General features: G+C 35.4%; 3 protein-coding genes across 13 annotated transcripts; 2 read left to right on the top strand and 1 right to left on the bottom strand.

Moving 5' to 3' along the window:
- The first annotated feature begins 1238 nt into the window (after positions 1-1238).
- Positions 1239-7018, top strand: LOC122289965 (protein IN2-1 homolog B-like). The gene is made up of 10 exons (XM_043097431.1): positions 1239-1380; positions 3258-3332; positions 3527-3587; positions 4469-4555; positions 5044-5142; positions 5217-5316; positions 5389-5468; positions 5714-5821; positions 6634-6714; positions 6812-7018. Exons 1-10 carry the CDS (start codon positions 1370-1372, stop codon positions 6815-6817), a joined length of 708 nt encoding a protein of 235 aa, XP_042953365.1. The 5' UTR covers positions 1239-1369; the 3' UTR covers positions 6818-7018.
- A 1837-nt stretch (positions 7019-8855) lies between these two features.
- LOC122289951 (CDP-diacylglycerol--glycerol-3-phosphate 3-phosphatidyltransferase 2) lies at positions 8856-12218 on the bottom strand. Of its 3 annotated transcripts, none has more exons than XR_006236269.1 (7): positions 11459-12217; positions 10560-10657; positions 10391-10441; positions 10144-10257; positions 9442-9484; positions 9243-9328; positions 8856-9115 (listed from the first exon to the last, which is right to left on the bottom strand). XR_006236269.1 is itself a non-coding variant. In XM_043097418.1 (7 exons), the coding sequence occupies exons 1-7, from the start codon at positions 11985-11987 to the stop codon at positions 8995-8997; spliced, it is 987 nt and encodes a 328-aa protein (XP_042953352.1). In that variant the 5' UTR covers positions 11988-12218; the 3' UTR covers positions 8856-8994. The 3 variants fall into 3 exon arrangements, 2 of the variants coding, with proteins under 2 accessions (XP_042953352.1, XP_042953343.1); XM_043097418.1 differs by having other exon boundaries at positions 9428-9484; positions 10560-10588; positions 11459-12218; XM_043097409.1 differs by having other exon boundaries at positions 9428-9484; positions 11459-12215.
- Positions 12219-13541: 1323 nt separating this feature from the next.
- LOC122289911 (ecotropic viral integration site 5 protein homolog) lies at positions 13542-26184 on the top strand. Of its 9 annotated transcripts, none has more exons than XM_043097372.1 (19): positions 13551-13880; positions 14563-14647; positions 14978-15604; positions 15693-15878; positions 15998-16111; positions 16971-17029; positions 17234-17300; positions 17437-17488; positions 17628-17741; positions 17919-18002; positions 18124-18348; positions 18484-18548; positions 19107-19168; positions 20444-20513; positions 24185-24265; positions 24349-24450; positions 24973-25097; positions 25394-25514; positions 25700-26184. In XM_043097372.1, exons 1-19 carry the CDS (start codon positions 13828-13830, stop codon positions 25808-25810), a joined length of 2403 nt encoding a protein of 800 aa, XP_042953306.1. In that variant the 5' UTR covers positions 13551-13827; the 3' UTR covers positions 25811-26184. The 9 variants fall into 9 exon arrangements, 8 of the variants coding, with proteins under 8 accessions (XP_042953269.1, XP_042953306.1, XP_042953297.1 ...); XM_043097363.1 differs by having other exon boundaries at positions 18463-18548; XM_043097335.1 differs by having other exon boundaries at positions 13550-13880; positions 17952-18002; positions 18124-18548.
- Positions 26185-27052: the final 868 nt, after the last annotated feature.

Genomic DNA, 27052 nt, shown 5'->3' with positions numbered 1-27052 from the left:
TAATAACATTCATTATTTAGTACCTGATGGGTACCGCATAGCGTCTCTTTTAGGGGTTGTTTAAATTGAGAAATTATCTTATTTTATTTCATTTCATCTCAATATTACAATTTTGTCAAATTCTCACACAAAATATAATAAACTATTTAAATTTTTTAAATCTCAATTTTATTTTTTTAAATTCTAAAATAATAATAATATAAAAATAATATTATAATAATATTTTATTCAACTTTTATCTAAAATCATCTCATTTTATTTCGTTATCCAAACAATTCCATGTCTTTTATGCATGTCAAAACTTGTACCTAAAAGCTTTTGTGGCTATATCTACCATCAGTGTTTTTGCCCCGTAACTCGGATAAAAAAGGATGAATGAGTTCATTGGGCTATATTGATGCCATTTCGTTAACAAGAGATATTGCATTCACATTAATATTTGAGAAATATTGATAATTTTAAAAATATTATAAATTTGACCATAATTAAAATTTTAGTCATCATTTTTTTTTATATTTTTTAATATTATTTATTTTAGATATATATTTTTAAAATTTTTATGATAAATCACTTGGTAAGTTGAGAGAAAAAAATACTAGTCATATAAGTTGAGCTTAGCAAGACAACAAGGAATACGTTAAACGCCTTATAAAAAAGGTGATGGAGATGTACAACCACTGGTCAACCGAATTTCGGCTACCGGGTTGGAATGGGCGGTCGTGTTACGGTTACCTGATACAGGTTGTGTGTTTTCGATGGGTTGTTAGGCAATTATTGATCAATCACCAAGTTTTGTCACTTTGTGCAGAATCTCCAAAATATTATGCAACGACATTTCTTTTATTGAAACTAATGTCAAATATTGTATGGTATCATTACTCAATCTAATCAGCCACAGAAGTTGTATGAAATCTTTTCTATTGATCCGCACGTTGATCTTAGAGAAACAAGCATCTTGATTCTTAATTTCTTTATAAAAAAAAAAAAAAAGCATCTTAATCACTTAAAGACTGAGATTTTGATCTCAAAGAAACAAGCATCTCGAGGAGCCTAACCAACCGTCAAACAAAGCCCAAAAAAGAAATGCCCAGTTCAAAACTGAGCTACCCTTCGCCATGGTTGACTCTTTCCGCACGTTGATCCAAGCATCTCGAGGACCCTAACTAACCGTCAAATAAAGCCCAAAAAAGAAATGACCAGTTCGATACTGAGCTACCCTTCGCACGCTCGACTCCTTCGGTCCCTTTCTCCGTCTTACTATTTTCGAAAAGGTGACACTGACGCAGATTATATAACCAAACTAACGTAATTCCTCTACGTACAGCTTCCAACACCCGGAAAAACCAGAGCTACAATACTATCCGCTACAATGGCATCCGGGTAAGTCCTAATGTAAGTGATAGTATGCTTGATTACTGATAAAATAGAGTTAAAGAAACCAGAACAGATCGATCGACAGAGTTCCTGCAGTTGACTACAACGTCAACTGCAGGAACTTGCACGCCTAGGCATACATTTTTTGTTTTTTTGAGTTCGATGCACAGACTTACACACACGTATGATTGTGATAAGTTGGTCTTCCTGGTTTTCAAGGATCCATGTAGAGGGGATATATTAAGAATATTTTATTAATAATAGTGAAATAGTTTATAAATAGTAATTATTAAATTTGAATCAAGATATTTATTGAGTTTTGGCAAAGAATTACCATTCTCATCAGTCTTTTATCCCCTTTTACATCTCACACTTTATGTAGTCAGACCCAACCACTAACAAGAAGGATATGAGTGGTATGGGAATTTGAGGAGGAACAAGAGGAAGAAGGAGAGGAGGGAGACAGAAAGTACAATTGTTTTGAGGGAGAGAGAGGTGGAATGGAGAGAGCTTGAGGAGAAAAAGAAGTTGAAGAGAGAGAGCTTTAGGAGAGAGAGAGAGGTCGAAGAGAGAGAGCTGGATGAGAGAGAGGGGGTTTGATGGGAGAGAGAGATGTCGATGAGAGAGAAATAGAGGAGATAGAAGTAGATGAGAGAGATGGATTGAGGGATGATACGTGACATTAAAAATAAAATGACATCAGGTATAAATAGTCACTGATATATAGCATATCTTTTTAACAAATAACAGATAAAAAGAAATTTATTTGAATATAATTTTTAATATAATTTTTGTTTATAAGTTTGGAAAAGTTGTATAGGATTTTGTATTTTGTTTAGGACTTTAATAAATTTATAATAATTATATGAAAATGTTAAAAATTTGAATTTGGAGTATATTTTTTTATTTAAGTAGTATTTGAAAAAGTATATTTAAGAATACTTATAAAAGAGTAACGATATCCTTAAATTTTTATACTACTGCTTTACTATTCAATTTTTTTTTTTTCTCTTTTGATTTTTGAATCTGAAAAATCCTAGAATATGACATTTTTGCATAATATAGTGGAAAATAAATTTAATTAACTAATGTATCGTGTAATTTAATTAAAAATTTTAATTTTATAAAAATTGACTTTCTTTTACTTTTTAAGTTTCAAAAACATTGTCAGAAATAAAAGAGGTCTTTTTTCGTAACACTTAAGTGTGATATACATATTGAAAATTATAAGGAGAAAATCAAACTTATAATTTGTTTTATAATTTTATCTTAAAATAGAAGATATTTTTATAAAATTGATTTCATTTTTAATTAAATTACATGATTATATTAATTAATTGATTTTTTTTTTTAAATTATGCAACAAAAGTCACGTTTTAAAATTTTTAATCTAAATTTAAATAGCAGAAAAAAAAACTGTATAGTATAATAATAAATAAAATGTAAGGATATCATTACGAGAATACCTGAAAATATTTGCCTACCACCCAGATTTCAACTTACAGATCATTGCAGCTTTTCCTTGTCTTTTTTATTTTTGTTTGGAAAAAACAAAAAAATAAGATGTTATTTGAATAATAAGTTAAGATAAAAATTGAAAGTTAAAAGATAAATAAAATATTATTAAAATATTGATTTGTTAATAATAATATTTTAAAATATAAAAAAATTAAATTATTTATTATATTTTATATAAAAATTTTAAAATAGAAACAATTTTACTATTCAAAGGGCTTAAAAAGCATTCTTACATTTTACTGAAATAATTAGTTGAATTAATTATCTTTAATACATAACCAGCAAAAATTACGCAAAAGTTATCCATAAAATTTTTGTAAAAAGGAGCTCGGTTTTTACGTTCGGAGCTTTCATTCTCGACGCAGAATTGTGAAAGAGGTCCTTCCACCAGTGCTTGGTTCTACTGCAGAACCGCCTCCGCTTTTTGATGGAACTACAAGGTTGGATTCTAATCTGCTTCACTTTTTGGCGCTTGTTTAACCATAATAATGATATTTTACATCTTTGTTCGGTTAAAATAGATTTATTTCGATGCCCTTATTATCATATAAACCTAACCGAGAGCTTTTCTTTTCTAAGAGATTCTTCTTCGTGGATTTGACTTTGATGAGTGCTGCATTTTCTTACATTGAAGGTTGTATATATCATACACATGCCCGTATGCCCAGCGTGTGTGGGCCACCCGGAATATTAAGGTTGTCTTCAAAATCCTTCGTGATCTCATTTCTTATTTATCTCTATATGTATGTTGTGTGGGAGTACGGGGGACAAGAATGCAAAGTACAATTTGGTTGCTAAAACAAGATTTCTAAATGGTAAGGAGAAAAAAGGGGTCAAAACCAAACTCCATACAACAATTTGTTTATTTTGGCGGAGATATGGGTCATCGGGGTGGTAGGGGGATTTATGGCCCATTTGGATATATAATTGTTTTCAAATATTCTCAAATATTTATTTTTTAAACATCATTTAAATACAAAATATTTTTCAATTTCAAATTTTCAATTTTTTTATTTAATTATTACCTAATCATTACAATTTTTTTAAACTTCTAAACAAAAAACAATTCCACTAAAACAAAAATAAAATTAAAAAATTATATTCAAACGAAATTTTAGCTTTATAATATTTTTATTCAACCTCCTCTCTCTCTTTTTCAAGACCCAATAAAATATCTTAACTCAAATTATTTTACTACTATTTATAAATTATTTTACTACTATTCATAGATATTCTAAAGTATTCTTAATATCTAAACGAGCCCAGTGAAGTAGATCTGATTTCAGTATTTAGTTTTACTTTTTGAACTTGGAAACCTAACCTTAATGAAGCCTACAGTGTAACTGTGTAGGCATATTTGGGTGAATGCTTTTATTTCCTCAGGTACCCAAAATATATCATGAGGGAAATCATACTTGGAACCCTTTTTTGGTTCCTTTTCTTATCTTTGGGGAAATTATGCTGCAACATATATTATCCATGCTAATCAATCTGCAATCTTTGGCATTTGCTTTTTCAATCTTATAGCAAACTTACTCCTGTTTCCTTGTTGTATCCAAATAATGTGCGGGAGCAGGGATTGCAGGACACGATACAATTGGTTCCTATTGATCTGCAAAACAGGCCTGATTGGTATAAGGAGAAACTTTACCCACCTAATAAGGTAATCTTTATAAATGCAATATTTTCTTTAGATATTTCGTTGTTGTATGAAGGTATAAATTTCCATCTTGTCTTCCCCTATAAATTACAACACATTCAAAAACCACAATGGAATGGGAAATGAAAGAGGAATAGTTAGTAACTAGTAATTTTTCTTTAGATAATCAAACCATAATACAAAGTAGTCTTCTGGCATGAAATAGATGTGGACAATTTTTTATTGCCGTGAAACAATAGAATGTTTCCATTCATGGAAATGCCAATGTGCTTCCTCCAGATGATACTGGGCCAGTATATGTGACACATTGTTAATATTAAAACTAATAAAGAACTAAACAGTGCCGATAAAAAATACAGAACTAAACAGTGTACAAGATCCGTAGTAAGACAAACCGTACAGCTAAAGAAGAAACTTGTGGCTGTGGGTGCCATGCACAATTTAGTTCTGTTTTTTTTCCCCTAAGTTGTTTACCCGAAATTCATGTGCAGGTACCATCATTGGAACACAATAATGAAGTCCAAGGAGAGAGTCTTAATCTGATCAAATATATAGACAGTCACTTTGAAGGGCCTTCACTTTTCCCTCTCGTAAGAAATGAAAATTCTCTAGCGCTTGTTTATCAGCACCACATCTTGTAAAGACACTATATTTTGAACTGTAGGATCCTGCTAAGAAAGAGTTTGCAGAAGAGTTGATGTCCTCGTCTGACTCGTTCAACTCAGCTGTGTTTTCATCATTTAAAGGAGACGAGAATAAAGCATGTGAGTTGAATATCTGCAGCTTATGTCATCTATAAATAACAAATATAGCACTAAAATGGTGAACTGCATCAGATGCTGCATTTGATTTTGTCGAAACGGCTCTTTCCAAGTTTGAAGATGGCCCCTTTTTCCTTGGTCATCAGTTCAGTCTGGTGAGTGAAAATATTGGTGTGATCGCGATTATATCCACTTTCTGCTGTTTATTAGTTTTCAGTCTTGCTTTTGTGAAGAGATGGATGGTAGATGATCTGCAGTGTTTCTGTATCTGTTTCTCTAATACTGGCAAGTTGTAGGGCTTTTTATACATAAAGCTATCAGAGTTTCCCAATGTAGAAAAACGTCCTATTGCATATCATGGTAAGGGAACTCAGTTAAAATCTTTTTTCGTAATCTTCAGGTGGATATAACCTATGCTCCATTTCTTGAAAGATTTCAACACTTCTTATTGGATGTCAAGAATTATGACATCACAGCAGGAAGGCCTAAACTGGCAGCTTTTATTGAGGTACAATAAAATTAAATGGTCGATGTCAATTTGATTCTATTTCTTATTCCGTTGGATGTCTTATATGTTCTGTAATTTTCATCTTCATGTCTCTTTGTTGTCATCAACTCCAATAAGTCATTTCTCCTTCAATCTCATTTGAGCTAAAACCAAAGTTGATATTGGGGTTGAGTAAACGGTAATTTATAATTTAGAGCATCAAATGAACTCCACAAGTTAGTGTCACTTCCATTGTGACAGAAGATAAATCCAAGTTGAGATTTAAAATTCTTACATCCATAGAATAAAGATTTGTTTTTTTTTTCTCCCCTAAGATTTTAACATGATTGATTCTTTCATGTTGGCAAATAAGGGTTGAAAATTCTGTTTCTCAGGCCAAAAGGAAAAAAGAATAAGCCAAACAAAAAGGAAAATATTCAGAACTTTGCGATGATTAAACTAATTGCTTGTGTAATGCAACTTCTGAAATTGGATGGAAGTGAGTGCACACTCCTCTGCATGTCAACTACAACTAACATTGTCATCCCTTGCCTGAAAGAAATCACATGGTTTCACAAATTGGAACGGTTCAGAGTGAATATGTTGAAAATAGGCCAAAAAAAGAGAGATCAAACAAAATATGTCTATGCACATATAGCTTGATACAGTCCCATTACGTGTGTATTGCATTTAAATGGAGTAAAAGCTGATATAGTTTGACATATTCATCCATAAAGTTAAAAGGACACAGAAATATCTCATGTATAGTTAAAAAAAATAGAGTAATGGACATGGAATGAAACTTCTATTCACTTTTTGTTAATAATGTGTAGGAGGTGTACAAAATGGAGCCTTACAAACAAACTCGACGTGACCCAAAGGAGTATATTGGAATTTTAAGGAAAATGTTCTTGGTAATTCCCTTTTTTTTGTTCTGTACAACTGGTTTGTTGCCTGTGATATTGACTCGATGACATTCTTATTGCTTCTCCTGAACCATTTCTTCTGCAGGAGTAACTCTGAAAAATCAGTCCGTCAGATTAAAAACTCTCTTCCGTTTTGTGCCTGTTGTGATGGCTTTGGAGGACATGTTTAGTTTCGAGTCTTGAAGCCATGAAAATTGACTTCGAAAACTTACATGGATTGTCCATTATGATTATCTATGTCTCTGCACTTGAAATAATTATGGTAACGAAAACGCGGCTGGCATTACCAGAACTTGTTTTGTGGCGACCATTTCGACATGCTAAAAGGCAAAGGTCGAGTTAACATGCTCTCCTTTTACAAGTAAAACCACAGTTTCATTACCTATATGGACGTCGGGGGAAAAAAAAAAAAAAAAACTCAACAGATTATTCTAAGGCCCAAACTTACGCTTGACCGTACGTTTTAGTCAAACTTAATTGGGCAGTTTTATCCGTAGATCTAGAACTGACGGATCACCTCAAACTGCTTTTTTTTTTTCCCCTTCAATATTTAGAAAAATATTTCTTAACAGTTAAGAAAAAAAATTAATATGTTTCTTAATAGTTAAGGGAATATAAATAAAAAAAAAAAAAAAAGGCCCCCTGTCGGTGCAAATGCTTCGGGTCTACCAAGCATTTTTCAACATAATTTCATATGTTTTATTTTATGATTTTGTGAATAAAAAAAATTTAAATATAATAGCTGAAGAAACAAGAGGGAAGTGACGGAACAGACTGCAAGCGCATGTTTGTATAAAGAATAATGCTACTAGCCTACCTCTTTTTTTTGACACGGCACCACATATGATACTATGTGATTTATTAAAAACAAATTAAATACAAACATAAAAGGGAAGTTAGAGTTTCAATTTAATTTTTTTTTTATATTTTTGGACGCACTTTTTATTTGAATATATTTTTAGTTTTAATAAACTATGTGTCATTAAATAGTGGTGAAATAATTTTGAGATTCAATTCATATTTGTCTTAAAATTTGAAGAAATTGTTTTCCAAGATTTTAACTGAGAAGTTTGGATAGTGAATGAAGATGAGATAAAATAAAAATTAGATAAAATATTATTTTTGTTTTGAGATTCGAAAAAATTGAATTATTTATTATATTTTATAAAAAAAATTAAAAAAAAATTATAATGATTAGATAAAATGAGATGAAATGAATTAAGTTAATACCTTCTCAACCAAACAATGTTCTATGGGCAATAAAACTTACAATTTGGTTACGAATGATTAAGATTTAATTTGGATTAATTTCGCATTCACTTTTCACCTTTCAAAAGAATAAAAATTTTATATGTAGTCATTTTTATGTATTTTTTTACACACTTTATTGATGTGATTAATTGAGTATTAAATAAAATTGATACAGCCAATCACATCAATAGAATAAACAGAGAGTATGCAAAAGTGATTGTACGAAACATTACTCTATAATTAAAAGAATAGAAACGAATAAACTATATTGAACTCCAAGACCCCAATCAAAAATTACTCGTAAATCCTCCAAGCATAGCCTCAGGGCCCGGTTCCTTCCAAGTTGGTGTTTCAAAAAATAAACATAGCCTCGTTCAAAACCACAAACAAAGAAAAATTTCCTCCAAGCAAACATAAAAATATTAAAAAATTGGCATGGCTTGGGTTATGCCTTTGAGTATGGTGAATTTAATAGCTTGCTAGAAGGATAATCAAGGCTGTCCCCAAGTGGTTGTACTTTGGAGGATGGTTAATTTGTGCATTATGTGATGTATTTTAATAGAAAGGAATAATCGGTATATTCAAGATAAAGAACGCACAATGGAGGAACTTTGGAACTTTTTGTGCACACCTTATTGCTCTGGTTTTCAGTCATTGTGCTTAATGGAACTAGTGTTCATGACTTTTTGTTTTTAATTTGGGGATTCTAGAATGTATTTAGGCTTTCTTTTGTGTACTTCCAGAATGTCCAAACATTTACGTCCAACTATTTCCCAAGTAGATCAGGGTACGGGACGATTTCAAGATTTCAAATACCTTGGAGACTGTCATAGTCGAAGTGATGCTGACCCCCACCCCCCAAGATAATTCAACTGAAATTAAACTCAAAAAGTTTGGAACTTTTTCCTAACATCTTTCCTTTCCATCCATCTAAAGAACACAGCTCCAATGCATGAAGTTCATCATCAAAAGGGTTCATGTGCGAATAAAGTGGAACCATGCAACAAAGCTAGCACATTACTTCAGCAATACTCTCCAAATCTTCCTCATGTACACAAATAGTGACCATACAGCAAGACCAGCTGAGATGTAAAGCAAAACAACTCCAAAAGCTACGAGAATTCCCGGTCCTCCAAGACTGCACAATGAGGGGATAATACAAAAATATAATAGGCACAATCAGACATTTTTCAAGGAAATATCTATTTCATCCTGATTAAGCCAGAACAGGAATGACACAATCAGCTAGATAAATGAGGATGAACCTGCTATCTCTGGTAGCCAATAGGATGGTTAGTGCAGTCATCTGTGTGGCTGTTTTCCACTTTCCCAAGTTATTTACAGCAACAGCCTAAAAAACTCCATTATTATAACATATTTCCAGCTAAAACACCAGCAATTTAGAAAACAAAAGTGGTGTCAATCAAGGTGTACAGAAGAGAAAACAAACCTCTAAAAGCTTACTATTTTGAGAAGCAGCCCATTCTCTTACTGCAGACATGGTTATCTACATAAAAGTTTCAGCATATTTTGTAAGAGAATATCAACGAGAACATGAACTGATATCATCAAACAAGATATATCAATAACTCCTTTCTGTAAGTAGGATATATATGTGTGCACACATATATTCTCTTACAAAATAATGAAGGAAAAGTGTGCACACACGCACGAGCAAAAAATCATGTCAACTTAAGTAACAAGTATTCAGTTATATTATCCTCAAGCATTGCTCCAAGGAAGCAGTTTTGGCAGTAAAATATGACCAATGGGGAGAAGGAAAAATATCGAGGAAGATAAAGACCAAGACAGAAGAAATACGAAACACAAGGATTACTTGGTTCACCATGATTGCCGCCCCACCCCCCCTAAAAAAACACCAGTAAGGTAGCAAAGTGGCCATAATGCTGGACCATAAAGCCCTGAAGGTGGTAGAGCCGTTAATGTAGAATATATTTCACCTAAAGGAAGGCAAATCCTGTCCTGACCTTGTTGCCAACTTTAAAATTAAATCCTATTGGCTACTTCTATGAATAAAACTTCTTGATTACTGATATAAAAAAAAATTAAATCCTATTGGGAGCTATTTGCAACTTCTAGTTTATCGAATCCAGAGCATTCATGTGGCTGACAAGATTAAAACAAGCATTAATAAAAAAATATTACCTCCCTACCAATTATGGCAATTGAAGGTGCAGCCAATAGCCATGGCACTTGCCCAAACATTGGTACTTCAACAGGTCTGGTACACAACAAGACCAATGTGGCAGCAACCATAAGCTGCATTCAGCGGGGATGATAAAGACAAGAAAAAAAGAACTCAAAAATTATTCTCAACAGTTAAATTGAAGCACCTGTATAGTATAACTAGCTTAAAGCAAAAGAATATGAAGTTCTAATCATCTTACCATACCTTGTCAGCTACTGGATCTAGAAATGCACCAAATGCAGATCCAAGCATCATCTGAATTTTTTAAGAATTAATCCTTATAAGATGTCACAAACATACTAAAATTTTCCGATCAATTAATTTGCCACAAGATCTGCTCCTATACAGCATGAAATACTAAGTGCTGGTATACCTTCCGAGCAAGATAGCCATCAAGCCAATCTGTAAAAGCAGCAGATATGAAAATACTTGTCGTAGCAGTTGGTCCCCACCAACTATCAACGTAGAAGGCTGATGTGAGATATGATAACATTAGTCTAATGAAATGCAAGTCTTTCATGCAATGACCACTAAAATGTATACTCAATTCGATAACCATCTGCAATTCCACATTCAATAAATGACAAGGGCAATCTTTGTAGCCCCACAAAGCACCTCAGAGTACCATGGAGTCCACATTATAAAATCCGGAAATCATGCTACCATATAAACCATAAACATATTTCAATCGAGGAAACCTCCTTCATGCATGAACGAGGCAAACAAAAATCTGAAATTCAAAGGCTTCCTGGATTAAAGAAAATTCAGTCCGCAACCTAACAAAGTTGAGATAAGCTCAAACGCATAAATATGACGAGCAAAAAACCTGAAATCCCAACATCATAAAGAGACTAATAGAGATCTAAATTCACCAAAAAAATAAAAAATAAAAAATAAATTTATTAACTAAAGCTTAGCAGTAAACAATTAGATCTTACTGCCAAACTTAAATGTCCATCATAACTCGTATGTTCATTTTTTGATAGATAAATAAAAAATTTATTGATAAAGAACGATAATACAAATAAAACTTTGAGATGAACACCAAGCATTACAAAAATCCAAAGTTTAACCCACAATTGATGCTACTCTGCAACCAAAGTTTCCATACCTATCACATTCATTCCTATAGAAAACCTCAAACCTGGGCATCCATAGTAAAAGTTCCAAGCTTTTCCATCCAATTCCGATCGGATCATCAAAACTAAAACCATCCCATTCCTTAAAACAGCTCATATTTGAAAACGAAAAAAAAAAACAATATTCACATACTGCTTATGAGAAGCGGCACAGCGGCGACGCGACCGAGCGTTAAGATTGTGGGTAATGTGAGCAGTTTCGAAGACTGTTGTTGTTGTGGCCGCTGGTTTTGCATTGACGAGGGCGATTGCAACAAATCGTTGGGGTCCTTGCTTTCCGCACCCATATCCGCCACGATACCGGAGCCAGATTTAGAGGCAGAAAATCCTCCTTTCTCTTCGGAGCTAAAACTGCGTGAAGATAAAGCAGGGGGGCAATTCTTGTGGTGGACGCCACGAAACCGTAGCGTTTTAGGGGCACGCTTATCGCACACGGAGGGTGTGAGGGGTGCGCACGGGGCTATACTCCACCCATGTTTATAGACAGTAACAACGGGTATTCGCTCGCAGTTGCAGTTAACATACAGGGCTTCGAAGTGTCTGGGTTTAGGCTTTAGTTTGGCTAGAGAGCTGGTGGCCGTGGCGGTGGTGCTGCGGGCCCATTTGTTCAAATTGTGGTGGCAGCCGCAGGGCTTATGGGTGTAAATAGAAGCTGCCGCCATGGGCAGTTTCAGGCCTGACAAAAATTAATCCACAACGAAGTTGTTGAATTGTATTTTGTGGGTACGATTTAGTTCAGGGATTCTCTCTGATCCGTTGTGTAATCTCTACCTCTTCGACAATCTAAAGCTTACTCTTTCGAGCATTCATTCCGTAGGCCCTAGGGGCGAAATTTCGACGTGTTAATTAGAAAAGGGTCGCCGTGATAGCATCGTTGATGTGTTTTCTGTTAACTTTATTACCTTTAGGGAATAGACATAAGATTGCTTTTCTATTTTTACTTCGTCGGTGCAATTTGGGGTAATCCTTCCACCGACAAAATAAGCGAAGAGCACGTGAGAGTTGCTCGAGAGGTAAACTATCCTTAAAAAGTAAAAAAGAAAAAAAAGAAAAGAAAAAAAAAGAAGAGACACAACGGGTAGGAGGAGCGAAAAAAGAATGCCAAAAGTGATGGGTGTGCATGTTTGGTAGCTGCATCATGCAAAAGAATAAATGGGATTGAAAATAGATCCCATTAATATTTACTCGGCCGTGATCGAATTGTTGCTGATAAAAAGATGTACTACTAGCAATAAGGAAGGGCCACCATGCTATTCTTGGGGCCTACTCGTTTTCATGACCAAGTGTGCATAAAAGTACGATGAAAAGCTTTTCCATGAAGCTAAAATAAAATTGGTGATATGGGTATGAAACTTAAGTATGCCTAAATTATACAGTCACTCATAGAAAGCATTTTTGTATAGAGTAACTACGTACAGTCTCATCCATACGAGGATCATTCAAGCTAGTCAATACAATTTTATTAAAAAAAAAAATTTTAAAATTATAATAATATATTTTTTTAAATGATAATTTTTTTCTTTTTGCCTCCATACATCAATGGGTCTACACACGTAATTTCAAGTATGTTTTCTACCTAGAACTACAAATATATTTTTTCTTTTGTATATAGATTTTGAAATATCATATAAAATATGAATATAAAATGAAATATACTTATAAGTTTAAGCTCGATCCATGGTCAAATAAAAACTAAATGAATAAAACTTGAGTTTTCATTATTCATTCAAAATTAATTCGTCTACGTCCCTAATTGATAAAGTGCTAAGGTAGTAAGTAAGGCTAAAATTAGACATTGAAATGGTAGGTAATGGTGCATATATTTCAAATCAGTCGTTACTCCCGAGGAGGTTAGAGTGTCTGTAAATGTGTAACGATACCAATGATTGAATTTTTTTTTTTTTTGGTATAATTCTTTTTAAAAAGTTTTGTAACGTATAAGATGAAAAAGGAGTCGGTGTTAATGCTGTCGAATTCAGATTTAAAAAAAAAAAAAGTCTTTTAATGTGTGGACTATGAACCCTTAAAATTAAATAAAAATGTACGAAAATTGCAAAATAGTCTCCAACGGCCACGGGAGCCCAAAAAAAAAAAAAGAAAACCCAAATCCCGATCGGTCACGTTCTCCAATAAATAATTTCGTACAAAACGGGGGCACCCTCCTTAGAATTAGAAATATGAAGTGTTCGGATTATGCGTTAAGAAATCAGCACATGTATTAATAACGTGAGCGGTAATATCGCCCATTTAGCCTTTTGCATGTGTTGCGCCCTCTCTCTCTCTCTCTCCCCTCTTCGCTCCCAGCTTGCAAGTTTACAACTCTACCGTATAGAGAGACACACTCGGTACTCGCCTACTTGGTGCTCTCTCTCTCTCTCTCTCTCTCTCTCTCACTGAGATTTCAGTTGCAGAAAATCAAGGAGCAGAGCCGAGATCTCCCCCGAAATCAAAGTAAGAACTGAATCTCCGCTTCAACAGTCAAAACCGATCCACTGCTAATCAATGAAGGCCACCCAAGCCCTCAATCCCTCTGTCATTACCTTCGACCACAAGAGGTACGCATTCTTTACTTCTCCACATCTCTCCTCTCTACGCGCCCCTGCTCGTATTAACTCTTCACTTTAAGTTTCCCCGCTCTTATCTCTATCTCCCTCACTGATCCAGATAGTTCCGCTTTATATTTGGACACTTCATCTATTAGTTTGAATTTCGCTGAAAATACATCCGATCGTCTTGGATTCTGACAATTGACAGTTACATTTTCTCTCTGTGTACTCCGATTTGTTTGTATGTATGTGTGTACTTAAATATGGTTAGTTCTTTATAGATCAGTGAGTCTAACAGTGATATTGCTTTCCATTGTACTTAAATTTGCACAAATTAAGTTTAGTGCTTACGTAGTGTGCGTTCCGCAATGAGTTAGATGGACTGCGAAATGCGTTGCTTTTAAGTTAGTTTCTTTTGTGCTGAGGCAATGCCAAGCGCTATGGGAAGTAGAACCGAGTTTTCAAGTTGAATATGTTGATCTCTAGTGTGAGCCGGAAATCTTTTGAGGTTGATTGCAGGTAATTTGAATTATGGTCATGCTTGGAATTTCGTTGTTCATTGTTGGGGACTTAATATACTGCAATGGACTTGGTTTTGGGCTGTTTTGATTCGTTTGCGATCTAGAACTTGCTTGGTGTTTGATTGTGGAGTGTAACCATTGAAAAATTATTGAATTTCTGAAATTAATAGGATTGGTGTGAACAGGGATGCGTATGGGTTCGCTGTGAGACCTCAGCATGTACAAAGATACCGTGAATATGCTAATATCTACAAGGTTTAATTCTACTTTTGGTTCTGCCTCTTGTCTTAAATATCAACACTCTTTGTTTGGTTGCTGAGAAAAGGTGATTGAAAAAAAGAAAGAAAAGGTGAGAAGGATTCCAAAATTTAGGGTTTTTTCCCTTTTAAAAGGCTTGGGGCTTAGTCAAGTTTGACTTTTTTCTGGTCTAAGGTAATGAAAAAGTTGAGATCTATTTTTTCATTCTTCCTCTCACATCCTTCAGCAACCAAACAAAGTTTGAAGAGGGACAATGTATGAAAATGTGGTGTTTTTATATGATGCAATGAATATACTTATAAAAATTAATATAATTAATTGTTTCAGGAAGAAGAGGAGGAAAGATCAGATAGGTGGAAGTCTTTCCTGGAAAGGCAAGCAGAGTCAGCTAAACTACCTGTAAATGGATTAATAGAAGAAGAAGATAAGAAGACCATTCGTGCTGGAGCTTTAGAGCCAGAAACAGATGCCAGCACAGAGAACATTGTTGAAGGAGATAAAATAGATGGCCAGAAGCTTGGCTCCGATTATTTGGCCGAAAATGGTGCCCGAAAGGAGGATGTACATTCAGCTAAGGAGACAAAAACTCACAAGGTCCATATTTGGACTGAGATTAGACCATCTCTTCATGCCATTGAAAACATGATGAGCACTCGTATAAAGGGGAAAACCAATGTATCAAAAGATGAGCGAGGCGGTGGAACTGGGAAGCTGCTTTCTTCTACTATTGAAGAGAATAGATCCTCTAAAGGAGCATGTGAGGAAGATTCCGAGGATGAGTTTTATGATGCAGAGAGGTCTGATCCCAGTCAAGATGTGCCTTCAAGTGATACTGTCAGTGCTCCTGCTACTGGCGCTGCTACTAATGTGGTCCCTCCAGAATCTTTGTTTCCTTGCAAAGAAGAATTAGAAGTCCTTGTTCGGGGTGGAGTGCCTATGGCTCTCAGGGGAGAGGTACAACAACTCTATTGAGTCGTATTTTGATAATTAAGTTTATTTCTTGGGGAACGAGCTCAATAATTTAATATACTCAAAATTTCAGCTTTGGCAAGCTTTTGTGGGTGTGAAGTCACGTCGTGTCAAGCAGTACTACCAGGATCTTCTAGCTCCAGAAAGTAATTCTGGCAATCACACGGAACACAATAGCAAACAGATAGACAGCAACAGTGAGGGATTAACTACAGATTCTGTATTTGTTTCAGAGAAATGGAAAGGGCAGATTGAGAAGGTCAGTACATCTCTTGGTAACTCAACTTTGGTGTTCAATAGATTCATTTTATGGTGCTAATTCTATTTGTGCATAATTAATACAAGTTTCTTGACTTGCTGATATTGGTTTTATTCTAGGATTTGCCTCGAACATTTCCAGGCCATCCTGCTCTGGATGTGGATGGTAGAAATGCTTTGAGGCGTTTGCTTACAGCATATGCTAGACATAATCCCTCTGTTGGGTACTGTCAGGTATTTGCTTCCAGGAAAAAAAAAATTTATATTCTTATTTTTATTGAGGTTGCACTGCTTTAAGAATATTACGACAATCACAGAAATCTCAGAATGACACTCACAATTGATGTTACAAAACCTTTTTTCCCAACTACGACATGGTTTGTACTTGAAGCACTCAATCCAGCACAATGATTTTTTGCAGTTCTGTATGAAAGGCTGAAACCGACCACTAAACTGGCTGTGACCTTTAGACCCTTGATTCTTCAAATGACTGCTTCTCAAGTTAAATGTGGTTACTTAAGTTGTGATTTAATCGATAAAAAGCTTGCATGAGCACTGCCCTGGGAAACTTATTTTTTGGGTAGATGAATCTATTAAAAGAGAAAACAGAAAAAGAGTACAAGAGCTAGGGTGGGGGACCCCAAAAAATAAGATTCCAAGAACAGAGAGAGAAACTCACTTGAGCTAGTGCTACTCCCAGAGTAAATACAATAAGAAACACAAAAAGAAGAGCAAGCCCTTCACAGAAGATGGAAGCTCCCAAGACCTCTGAAGCCTTAATTTCTGATCAATTCTTGGAAAATTTAAAATAAGGAAGAACATTAGTGAGAGAGTAGATTCATATATTCAATCTTGAGAAACTCTAGTTCCCTGCATGCTAGATTGCATAGCAAATGGAGATGTTCATATTGAGCTGAATTTCTCCCAAAAATTGCAAAGATTTTTGGTGGACTGCAAGTGAAAAGAGGCTTTTGCATGCCACTCCTTACAGGAATTCTGTTTTGGTTCTACTTTTAAATTCATTCTTTTTAGCATGGAACTGAAGATAACTTTCTTTCGGAATTTTAGCTTATTTGATTCAATATGCATGCAGGCCATGAATTTCTTTGCTGGCTTATTACTACTCTTGATGCCTGAAGAAAATGCTTTTTGGTAGGTCTGAAATTTTTTATACAATCGTGCATAGAAAAAAAGTATCTGTTTTCAAGTGGCATTCTTTTTTCGATAAGTTCAAGTGGCATTCTTTCCTGAAAGCATACATAAATTAGATGTTTAATATTTGTGCAGCATCTTAGCATTATTTTGTTTATTCTGTTGGCTTTTGTGCCCTGATTAATAGAGGTTTAAAACAATTAGGGCCTTGTTGGGCATCATTGATGACTATTTTGATGGCTATTACTCAGAGGAAATGATTGAATCTCAGGTATTATCTACATACTCCTTTGATTGGTTTGTGTTTTTGATGTTCTTGAATGAGCTGTGTAATGAAGTTGGGGAGGCTTCATAACTGCTGTGTATGGGTAGTGCTTTTGTTCTGATAGGCTGTTGTGCCTTTTCAGGTTGACCAACTTGTTTTTGAGGAGTTGGTGCGGGAGAGATTTCCAAAATTGGGTTAGTATATCATTGCCATATGTTGTTAGTTTTGCAGTTTTCCATTTTGTCCACAGCTTATTGGCCACTTTTTTTTTTTTTTTTTTTTAATTATTATTATTATTATTATTAATTTAATTTAATTTTTAATTTTTTTAAGTCACCTTCACGTCTGTTGCAGTCAATCATCTGGATTACCTGGGAGTGCAGGTGGCTTGGGTTACTGGACCGTGGTTCCTTTCCATTTTTATGAACATGCTTCCATGGGAAAGTGGTAATGTTTTATTTTGTATTTTTAAAAATTTTAAAGTTTATTTGTGTTTGAGTGCATCTTAAATCTATCTACATAATACTCTGGTATCTTACCAAAGCATTCTCATCCTTGTAATTGGCATTGGACAGCTTCTTGTTAAAGCTTGCTTATAAGCTAATGGATTTCTCCTTACTCCAGTTCTTAGAGTCTGGGATGTGCTTCTTTTTGAAGGAAATCGCGTCATGCTATTTAGGACAGCACTTGCTTTGATGGAGTTATATGGTACTGGGTAACAAAGAAGTTTGGTTTTTTGAATTCTGTATTGTGTTATTGCAGTGGATGAAACAAATAGTACCATGTACACAGTTTATTTGATGAACTTAATTAGCTCAGTTTCGTGTAGGCCCTGCTTTAGTTACAACCAAGGATGCTGGAGATGCAGTTACTTTACTCCAATCACTGGCTGGCTCAACATTTGATAGCAGTCAACTTGTATTGACTGCTTGCATGGGTTACCAAAATGTAAATGAAACCCGATTACAAGACTTGAGAAGTAAACACCGACCAGCAGTAATATCTACACTCGAGGAAAGATCCAAAGGGCTTCAAGTTTGGAGGGATTCTAAGGGTTTGGCATCTAAACTGTATGGTTTTAAACATGATTCTAAATCAATGATAATAGAAGCCAATAAAACAGAACAACTGGATGATACACCAACAAATGGTAATTTATCTCGGTCAGATTCTGGGTCCACTAATGCAGATGAAATTGTCATTTGCCTGACTGGAGCTATGGAGATTGATTCTGTCAAAGATCTTCAAGAGCAGGTCATTTATGTCTTCTTTTTGCATAATCATTCTGTTAACCCTAGAAACATTTGAGTTAAATAATAATTTTGTAAATATAAATGCTTGTATGGTTGTTCTGTTAATAATATAATACAAATAATTAAATCTATCTCTTCCCATCAGCTTAATGGGACAAGTGGTCATTTCACATGGTATTAGACCAGGGGTCTTGAGTTCGAACCTAACTCTACACTCTATCCCATTTAATTAAATATTCCATGTATTGGGCCCACACATTGAGGGGGAACCTGGCCCACACGTGAGGGGGAGTATTAAGAATATAATATAAATAATTAAATTTATTTCGTCCCATCAGCTTAAGCTCCTGGAACAAGTGGTGGTTTCACATGTTCAGCCAATAGAATAGACGCATGTATGGATGACGTAATTGTTATGTTTCTTAGTGAAATACAAATTAACCCCTTTTATTTCATTGTACAAATAGTCATTGATCAACCTTTTTGAATTATTAGTAGATGATACATTTGAGCATTTTTCTCACAGTATAATTGAGTTCAGTATATGAACTTCATGCAGGTAGTGTGGTTGAAGGTTCAATTGTGCAAGTTGCTGGAGGAGAAAAGATCAGCAGTACTCAGGTCTATTTTTCTCTGCACTACAGTTTGTAACTTGAAATAGTTTTTTTATTTTTTAAACTTCTTGGTTGCCAATGTCATGTCTGCATTCTCAAGTGTAACTGCTTTATGGTGATAGTGACTTGATTACCTGCAAGATAACATGTACCCATGTGTGCTTTAAGCATGAAAAGTCAAGGTTACTAGGAAAATCTTTGAATATTTATTATTCAGTCATTGATTTGAGGCGGCTCTGGTATTGCATATTCTTCTTTGAATTCCCCACCTAACGATCATCCCAAATTAAATGTTAATGGTGTCCCTTTTTTCGCTCTTGTTTTTTTTTTTTTTTTTTTTGGGGGGGGGGGGGGGGGGGGGGGGTTGGTGGAATTTCTTTAGTGAATTGTGTCCAATCAGGGATAGGGTGCGTACGCAGAACTATAGTTACTTTCTTCTTCGCCCTACTAAGAGCAGCTGGAAATTGGTCCATTTACACTGCATTGTTGTCAAGGGCAACTTCAAGATGTTACTGATCGGAGTTTCTGCTGTAAACTGCTCCTTAACATTATTTTTCCTTTGCTTGGCACTCTTTATTATGTAATCTTTTCTCCCTCTCTTAGATGATAGAATTAGGGAAATTTTCTTTAGCCAAAAAAGGGAGCTTCTAGGTTTGGGCATTTTACTAAGAATGCTTTTCCTGTATTTTTTAAGTAAGTTACTTCTTGGCTTTGCTTGTTTATTTGATTGTCTCCCATTGTGCTATATTTTGTTCGCACCCTCTCGATAGGAGATATCCTCCCTTTGCTATACCTGTTCTCTTTTATGTACCCACCCGCTTTCCACAACACCCCCCCCCCCCCCCCCCCCCCCTCTCCTCCTCCTCCCAAAACAATAAAAAAAAAGAAAAAGTAACAGTCTTCCATAATGGTCTCTTCCTCCCAGTTCTTATTCTGTCCCCATTGACAGCCTCTTAAGCACCATGTTACTCCTAGTGGTCGGTAGAGCTTGAGTGGAGGATTCCTGTGTATCTGAAACTTAATTTAGCTGTTTCAAGGCCACAACCTTTGCTGGCGTCACTTTCTTGATATTTTTCTTTTAATTTTATTTTCCCCTTGGGTGAACCCACCCAGTAGCAGTTATAGAAACTTTCGAAGTCCCTTGATATAATCTACTCTGCAAAGTATGATTTAGTAGCTACCACAAATTCAGTCATGCAATACTGTTGTTTTTAAGCGAGTTATATGTACTTCTTTTCATTAGTGCATAATTGATAATCTGGCTTTATCTGACTTTTTTCAGAGCTGAGGAATTGGAGACAGCGTTGATGGAAATGGTCAAGCTGGATAATCGGCGGCAATTGAGTGCCAGGGTATATTTGGGATGCCTTTACACAGTAGTTCTATTTACCACCAATCTGTTTGTGTGTGTGTGTGTGTGTCCTTTTAGGTGTGTACAGAACAGATCGAATCGGTCGGAACCGATGGGAACCCACTGCTGGAGTCAGGAACTGGCTGGAACCGGTGGAAAACCGGTTGGCATGCGGTGGGAATTTGATGAAACTAACGTCGGCCGATTCTGTCCCAGTTCAAACCGCCCAACTGACCGATATAATATATATATTTATATATATATATATATATATATATATATTTTAAGTAAAACGATGCCGTTTTACACATACCATTTAGAAAAAAGATTTAAAATGAAACGGCGTTGTTTGAAATTAACTCCCCTCTCTTCTTCTCCGGATCTCATTTCTCTCCACTTTCTCACTCCTCTCTCTCTCTCTCTCTCATGCAGCATGTCTGCGACCTCTGTTTCCTTCGTAAGTTCCTCTTCGTACACTCCTATGTCTCCGACTTCTCTAATATGATTTCTTAGTTCTCACTAATATGATAATATCTCTACATCAAACTCGTCTATATTATCATAGATGCGTTTCAACTCCACCTTTCAGATCAAAGAATTGTCTGTCAATCAAGGGTGTTTGTGATGATTGTGTTCGAGTGCTAAGTTGAAGTAGGTAACCTAGAACAATTTCATGGCAGACAGCAGGCACTATGAGGGAGAGTATGGAGATAACAGGCTCCGACTCTCTCTCTCTCTCTCTCTCTCTCTCTCTCTCTCTCTCTCTCTCTCTCTCTCTCACATCGTGGCGTCATCGCACCTCCCATATCTCTCTCATCATGACGTGGACGCGGCAGTGGCATAATGTGGCACCATTTTCTCTCTCATCGCGACATTCTCACTTCTTAGTATGTTGACATTCTCTCCATTCTCTCTCTCATCTTGCCACCGAAGACACCGGCGAATGGACTGGATTTATGTCGAGACCGACGTCGCCGGTTTTTGCCCCCTTCACCAGCCGGTTTTAGACATGTTCTACACGTTATCGGTTCCAAAATCGAAATCGAACCTAGTTATCGGTTTTCACCCCTATGTCCTTTAATCAGTTACCATGCTAAGGTTGCTGCATGCATGTTTGTGAAAAACTCAATTTAGTCCACATTCAATCCTATTGTGCATATAATTGCCATATCGTAGGGATATAATATATTTAACTTTCTAGGATAAGTAAGTTACGAAGTACATCCTTTCAAAGGGCAACTATCTAACAGAGGGACAATGTTCCCATGAGGGCCTTGGCTCTAGGGATCTTTGTGGGGTTGGGATAGATGTAATTATTGAATATTGCCAAGCCATATCACAGAATTAAAATAAAAAATAAAAAAAATAAAAAAGAGAACATTCAGTATTGTCTTCTATGGTTATTGGCAACTAGCAGTATAGTCCTTTTCGTTTTCAAGTTACTCTATCTCCATGGAAATCTGAGTATAGTTGCAAAACTTTCTTAACCATAGGAAATATGATAAGCATAATGTTGTTATAGGATTCACAGTGAATTGGTTCCATGTCTATTAGATTTGGTGGTGAAAGTTGGTTCAATGTGTGACCTCTTTGCTGGATTTAATGGAAGTGTATGTGTAACACCCCGCTCCCAACAGTTAAGAATAAAATCAATTTGAAAGATCTGGAGGAGCCAGAGTGCTATTACTGACCTTGACCTAAAAATATTTTCTTATAATTATGTTAGATATAAAGATTCCACAAAAAAATAAAATAGTTCTTTATTAAAAATACTTAAATAATAAAAGTGAGTGTGCGTAAGTATTTATTAAAATTTCTCAAAATCCGTGTCATAAAAAAAATTATAACATAAAATCTCTGCATATGATCTAGGCCTCTGTCACACCTCCATGGACTAAAGTATCGTCCTACAGCTCTACTTTCATAAATATCTTGACCTGGGGTGTTTTTAAAAACATAAAAACAAACTAAAATGAGTTGATGACTTAGAAAGAAATCCATCATAGCGTAAACATACTTAAACATAAGTTTTTTCATAAAATCTTTCATGCTGAAAACTTAAAATCATGATTGTTCATATGTATGTTATGACATGCATGACTTATCTTGGCTTATCTGACTTATCTTACTTATTGTACTGGCACATATACTTAACCCTGTGTGCAAGGTTATGCGCCAGCCCCACATCCCGCAACTGCATGGGGAGCCACTAATAGTATTCTATTCTAACATACTATGATGGACCACGCTTAGGTCCGTGGCTTGCACATCCGTCCATAAATTCACATTAGTACTACGCATCTGAATGGCCATCTGATTAACTATTATGAACATATTTTACACTTGACCTTTTAAAAACTTACGTGTCTTATGTAGCATGAGATACATAATACATACATAAATATAATGATATGCATGGTTTGTAAACACTGGCTTCCAAAGAATTAGCTTTAATAATAATATATATAACTAGCTAACGTATGCTAATCTTAATTTTATGATCAAATTACTTACTTTGTAGTGTTGCTTCCTAAAATTTTCGACACAAAATTGATCACGGTGCTAGATTAGGAGGTTTATGGTTTTTTTCCAAATAACACGCGGAAGGAAGATATTTATAGAGAGATTTGGGAGAGGTTGACGACCAGTTTGAGTTGGACTCGGTTAAATACATGTAGTGACACTAATCTGCTGAACACTCAATCATGATCATTTAAGAAGAGAGTTTGGATTTAAAAACATAATTTAGTAGTTCATTCAATAAAGGATTCACAGTGACTGAGAATGCATAGGGAACTTTAATTAGTAATAATTTTAAATTAAAATAAATTTCTAATGGCTGATCTTTAAATTCTAAAAGGAGTCTAACTCGTTCAATAAATAATAAATAGGATTTAACCTTAGTTATTGAGTCTAATTAAAACTCCTAATTGATCATAGTAATTTATCGCTCGTGGGATTATTCAATAGCCCATTAAATATAATTTAGGCTCAATAAAAATTATTAATATTACGACCTTAGAATTATTGGCCCAGGTCGTTACAGTTTGGTTTCTTTAGAAAGATGGCACAGGACTAGATCTTGGGGGAGTCAAAATTTGCAATACTTTCACTATAGAGGTGTTCATGGATATCATACTGACGGTACTTTTATGGGCATTATAGGCATATTTTAGTATCATTTGTGCTTGTATACCTGATGTGTAAGGCTAGTTTTAGTTTAAGTCAAGGGTCATGACTAAGACTAATCTTCTACAGCCAATGGTCTTTGGACCAAGTGGCATCTTCTTTCGCCACAAGTAAGGTGTGGCATGATGAGGTCCCAGATTCAATCCCATATAGATGTGAGTTGTATTTACTAGAAAGAAAATAAATAAAGAAGAGCCTATAATCTTCTTTAATTTATTCTTCTGCAAGGCTTTAGTTTTTCTACTATTGGCAACTTCGATATTCATGCATTTCCTGGTAAAATATTTTTACACCACACCAAGCCCTGTCACACTGAAATCAACATGCTTTGTGTTTAGAGTTTGGGTAAAGCTTTCCGAACATTGGTTGCTCAGCCAAAATTAGAGGCAGTAATAGCCCACATTTTCTGAAGTTGTTGTGTTGTGCAGCTGAATTTCTATTCATTCTTTGAAAACTTTAGTTAATTCCACGTTCAATTTGCAGGTTGAACAGTTAGAGCAAGAGGTTTCTGAACTTCACAGGGCCCTTACTGATAAGCAGGAACAAGAAAGTGCTATGCTTCAGGTTTCATCTCTCCTCAATGTTCTTTAACTACCTACTTTAACTGTACCATATAATTCATAACTTGCTATTTAATAATCTTATAGGTCTTAATGCGGGTAGAGCAAGATCAAAGGGTAACAGAAGATGCTCGCAGATTTGCTGAGCAAGATGCAGCTGCACAAAGATATGCTGCTCAAGTGCTTCAGGTTTAACTTATGATTTTTGCTGTTTTTGGAATTTGGTTTGATTTATTCAATCATGCACCATTCTTATGGAATTATATGGTGAACATTTGCTAAGTATTGATCTTTGCAAACTATCTGGAGTCAGCAAAATGGTCATCTTTAACCATTATATTACTATTTAGAGCTGTATCCTATGCATTTGAAGCTTGGCTGTCCATATCACTTGATTCTTTACAGCTTTTGTAGCACATCAAAGCTGTGGACATCAACCTGTAGTTGATCGCTGTACTCTAGCCACAAAACCATCAATTTGCAATTCCTTAACCTATGTCTTTTTGCATCCATTGGCTCCATGCATTTGTATATTTGGGGGTTGAAGTTTCTATCAGTCTGAGATACGTAGACAAGATGGTTTGCTACACTGGGTTTATCTTCTAGCTTTTCTGGGCTTGGTCTTTTCAAGGTTGAATATTCAGATCTGGATAACGATCTTATTTTCCTGTTCATATAAAGCCTTCTACCGCAACAACTATATGTATGCAGGAAAAGTATGAAGAGGCCGCTGCTTCAATTGCCGAAATGGAGAAGAGAGTGGTTATGGCAGAATCAATGTTGGAGGCTACCTTACAGTACCAATCTGGCCAACTTAAAGCACAACCCTCTCCGCGGTGTGTATTCAAATTGTAGTAATTTTTTTGGTGCAGTCTTAATTCACTTTTTGATAAAAGTTTATCATTACTTCTTTGTACGGGTTTTTGACTCTTTGCTTCTAATATTTTTTCGTTTTTGGTTGTTTCTTTATTTTTCAAATGATTTCTCTTGTCTCTACATCTCTATTTTCTGCATCAGCTGCTTTTTTTCAACCCCCCTCCCTCAGCATAGGAACGTTATCTGCATTTCTTGCCTATCATGCCCCCCCATGAATGAGATTCATGTCTAATTTAAGTGCAATTTTGCTTTGTAGATCTCCACATCCAGATTCTTCAACAGCACAAAGCAATCAAGAGTCTGCGCAAGATATACCTGCAAGAAAGATTAGTTTGCTAGCTCGTCCATTTGGACTAGCCTGGCGAGACCGGAACAAGGTTAGCTTTTACTTGCATTCTCCTCAGAAAGTGAAGGCTGATTGCTCACACACACTTCAAAATCCCTGTATGTGTATTTAGTATAATAGCATGCAGGGTAGGCATCATTTTGTTCAATTAAGTATGATTTTACTGTACTTAATATATTTAAGATTTGCAAATCAATTTTTTACTGCATGCAACAGGGGAAACAAACTGACACCGAGGAGCCAGTTGATGGCATCAAATCTACAGATGAGGGAGAGAGTCCTGGCCCGCAAGAGAAAGTTACCAATGGTGTTCAAGAAAAAGAGTAGAGAATAAAAAGGTTAATTACAATGATAATCAAACAGATATACTCCCAGTCACAGCTTCAATTCCAATATGCTTTTTGGCTTGGTGGATACTGGATATCTTATCGAAGTTAGCTCGGGAAGCAAATCGAGTTTTAATTAGACACAACCGCGATAGAGTGCATATTCTTTCATTATTTCTTTGTTCATTGAATCGGTAGTAATAATAGTATAGTGGAGAGTAGAATTTAAGAAGAAACATGAGATCGATGGTTACGCAACTGTATAATCTTTGCATTATAGTGCCTTGTATTGCTCTGTCTAAACTCGTAGTTTTCAGGAAGATTTTTTTTTGCACTTGCAACTGTAATATTTATATTCAGTGTCTTTTGTTGTTTCGTCTTTTTCCTAAATATTTAATTATCAGAAGAATTCGTGACAGCTGCTGCTCATCTCTCTCCAATGCACCCTTGCCCAGTTGGTCCAATTATATGTTACATATATATATATGTTGTCAGTGCGTTATTTTCAGTCCTATTTATCTGCAAGGTTAAGAAAACAAAAAACAAAAGAAAGTATGTGAAGTGAAAAACTGGAATTGTTCAAATCCCCGAGAAGCGGGGTACAAGGAAATATTAATTTGATGTTTTCTTTGTTCTTTTTCTTTATATTTTTTCATACACAAGCACCAGTGCCAGTACTGCTTACATATTACAAATAAGAGGGTGGATCTTTACCACTATGGAAGTCTAAAAGCCAAGGGGAATTGAGATGAGGGGTATGATTCCATAGAAATTACAGAAAGCTGTCCATTGCATAATGAAATGCGCGCATTGATTGAAGTCTCTATAAATTTTTCTGGTTTGACAGTTTTGAAAGGACTGCAATGAGCTCCTGATGTCTTGAATTATACTGTAGAGTCCAGTCTGAAGTACTATTTGGTTCATTCACTGCTTGTAGTGTCACCAATGAATCACCAGCAATGAAAAACTTTTTGATTTGCCTTTCCTTTGCTTCCTTTACTCCTATGTACATAGTCATAGCTTCTATTAATTAGATGTTTTCACCTTAGTCAATGCCTCATGATGTGCATAAAAATGAAACGAAGTGAAATTAAATAAACGGTCTGCCCACAAAATAACTGCGTTCTATTGCTTGCAATCTTGCTGTTTTCACAAAACTCTCTCGATCGCCACCCTCCTATAACATTAAAGTTTTAAACTCTGAAATCGCATTCTTTTCAAACCAACGATGGGCATGGGTCTG

Source organism: Carya illinoinensis, chromosome 1 (genome assembly GCF_018687715.1).
Source record: "Carya illinoinensis cultivar Pawnee chromosome 1, C.illinoinensisPawnee_v1, whole genome shotgun sequence".
Classification (NCBI taxonomy): domain Eukaryota; kingdom Viridiplantae; phylum Streptophyta; class Magnoliopsida; order Fagales; family Juglandaceae; genus Carya; species Carya illinoinensis.
This window is presented reverse-complemented; position numbering and strand designations above follow the sequence as displayed.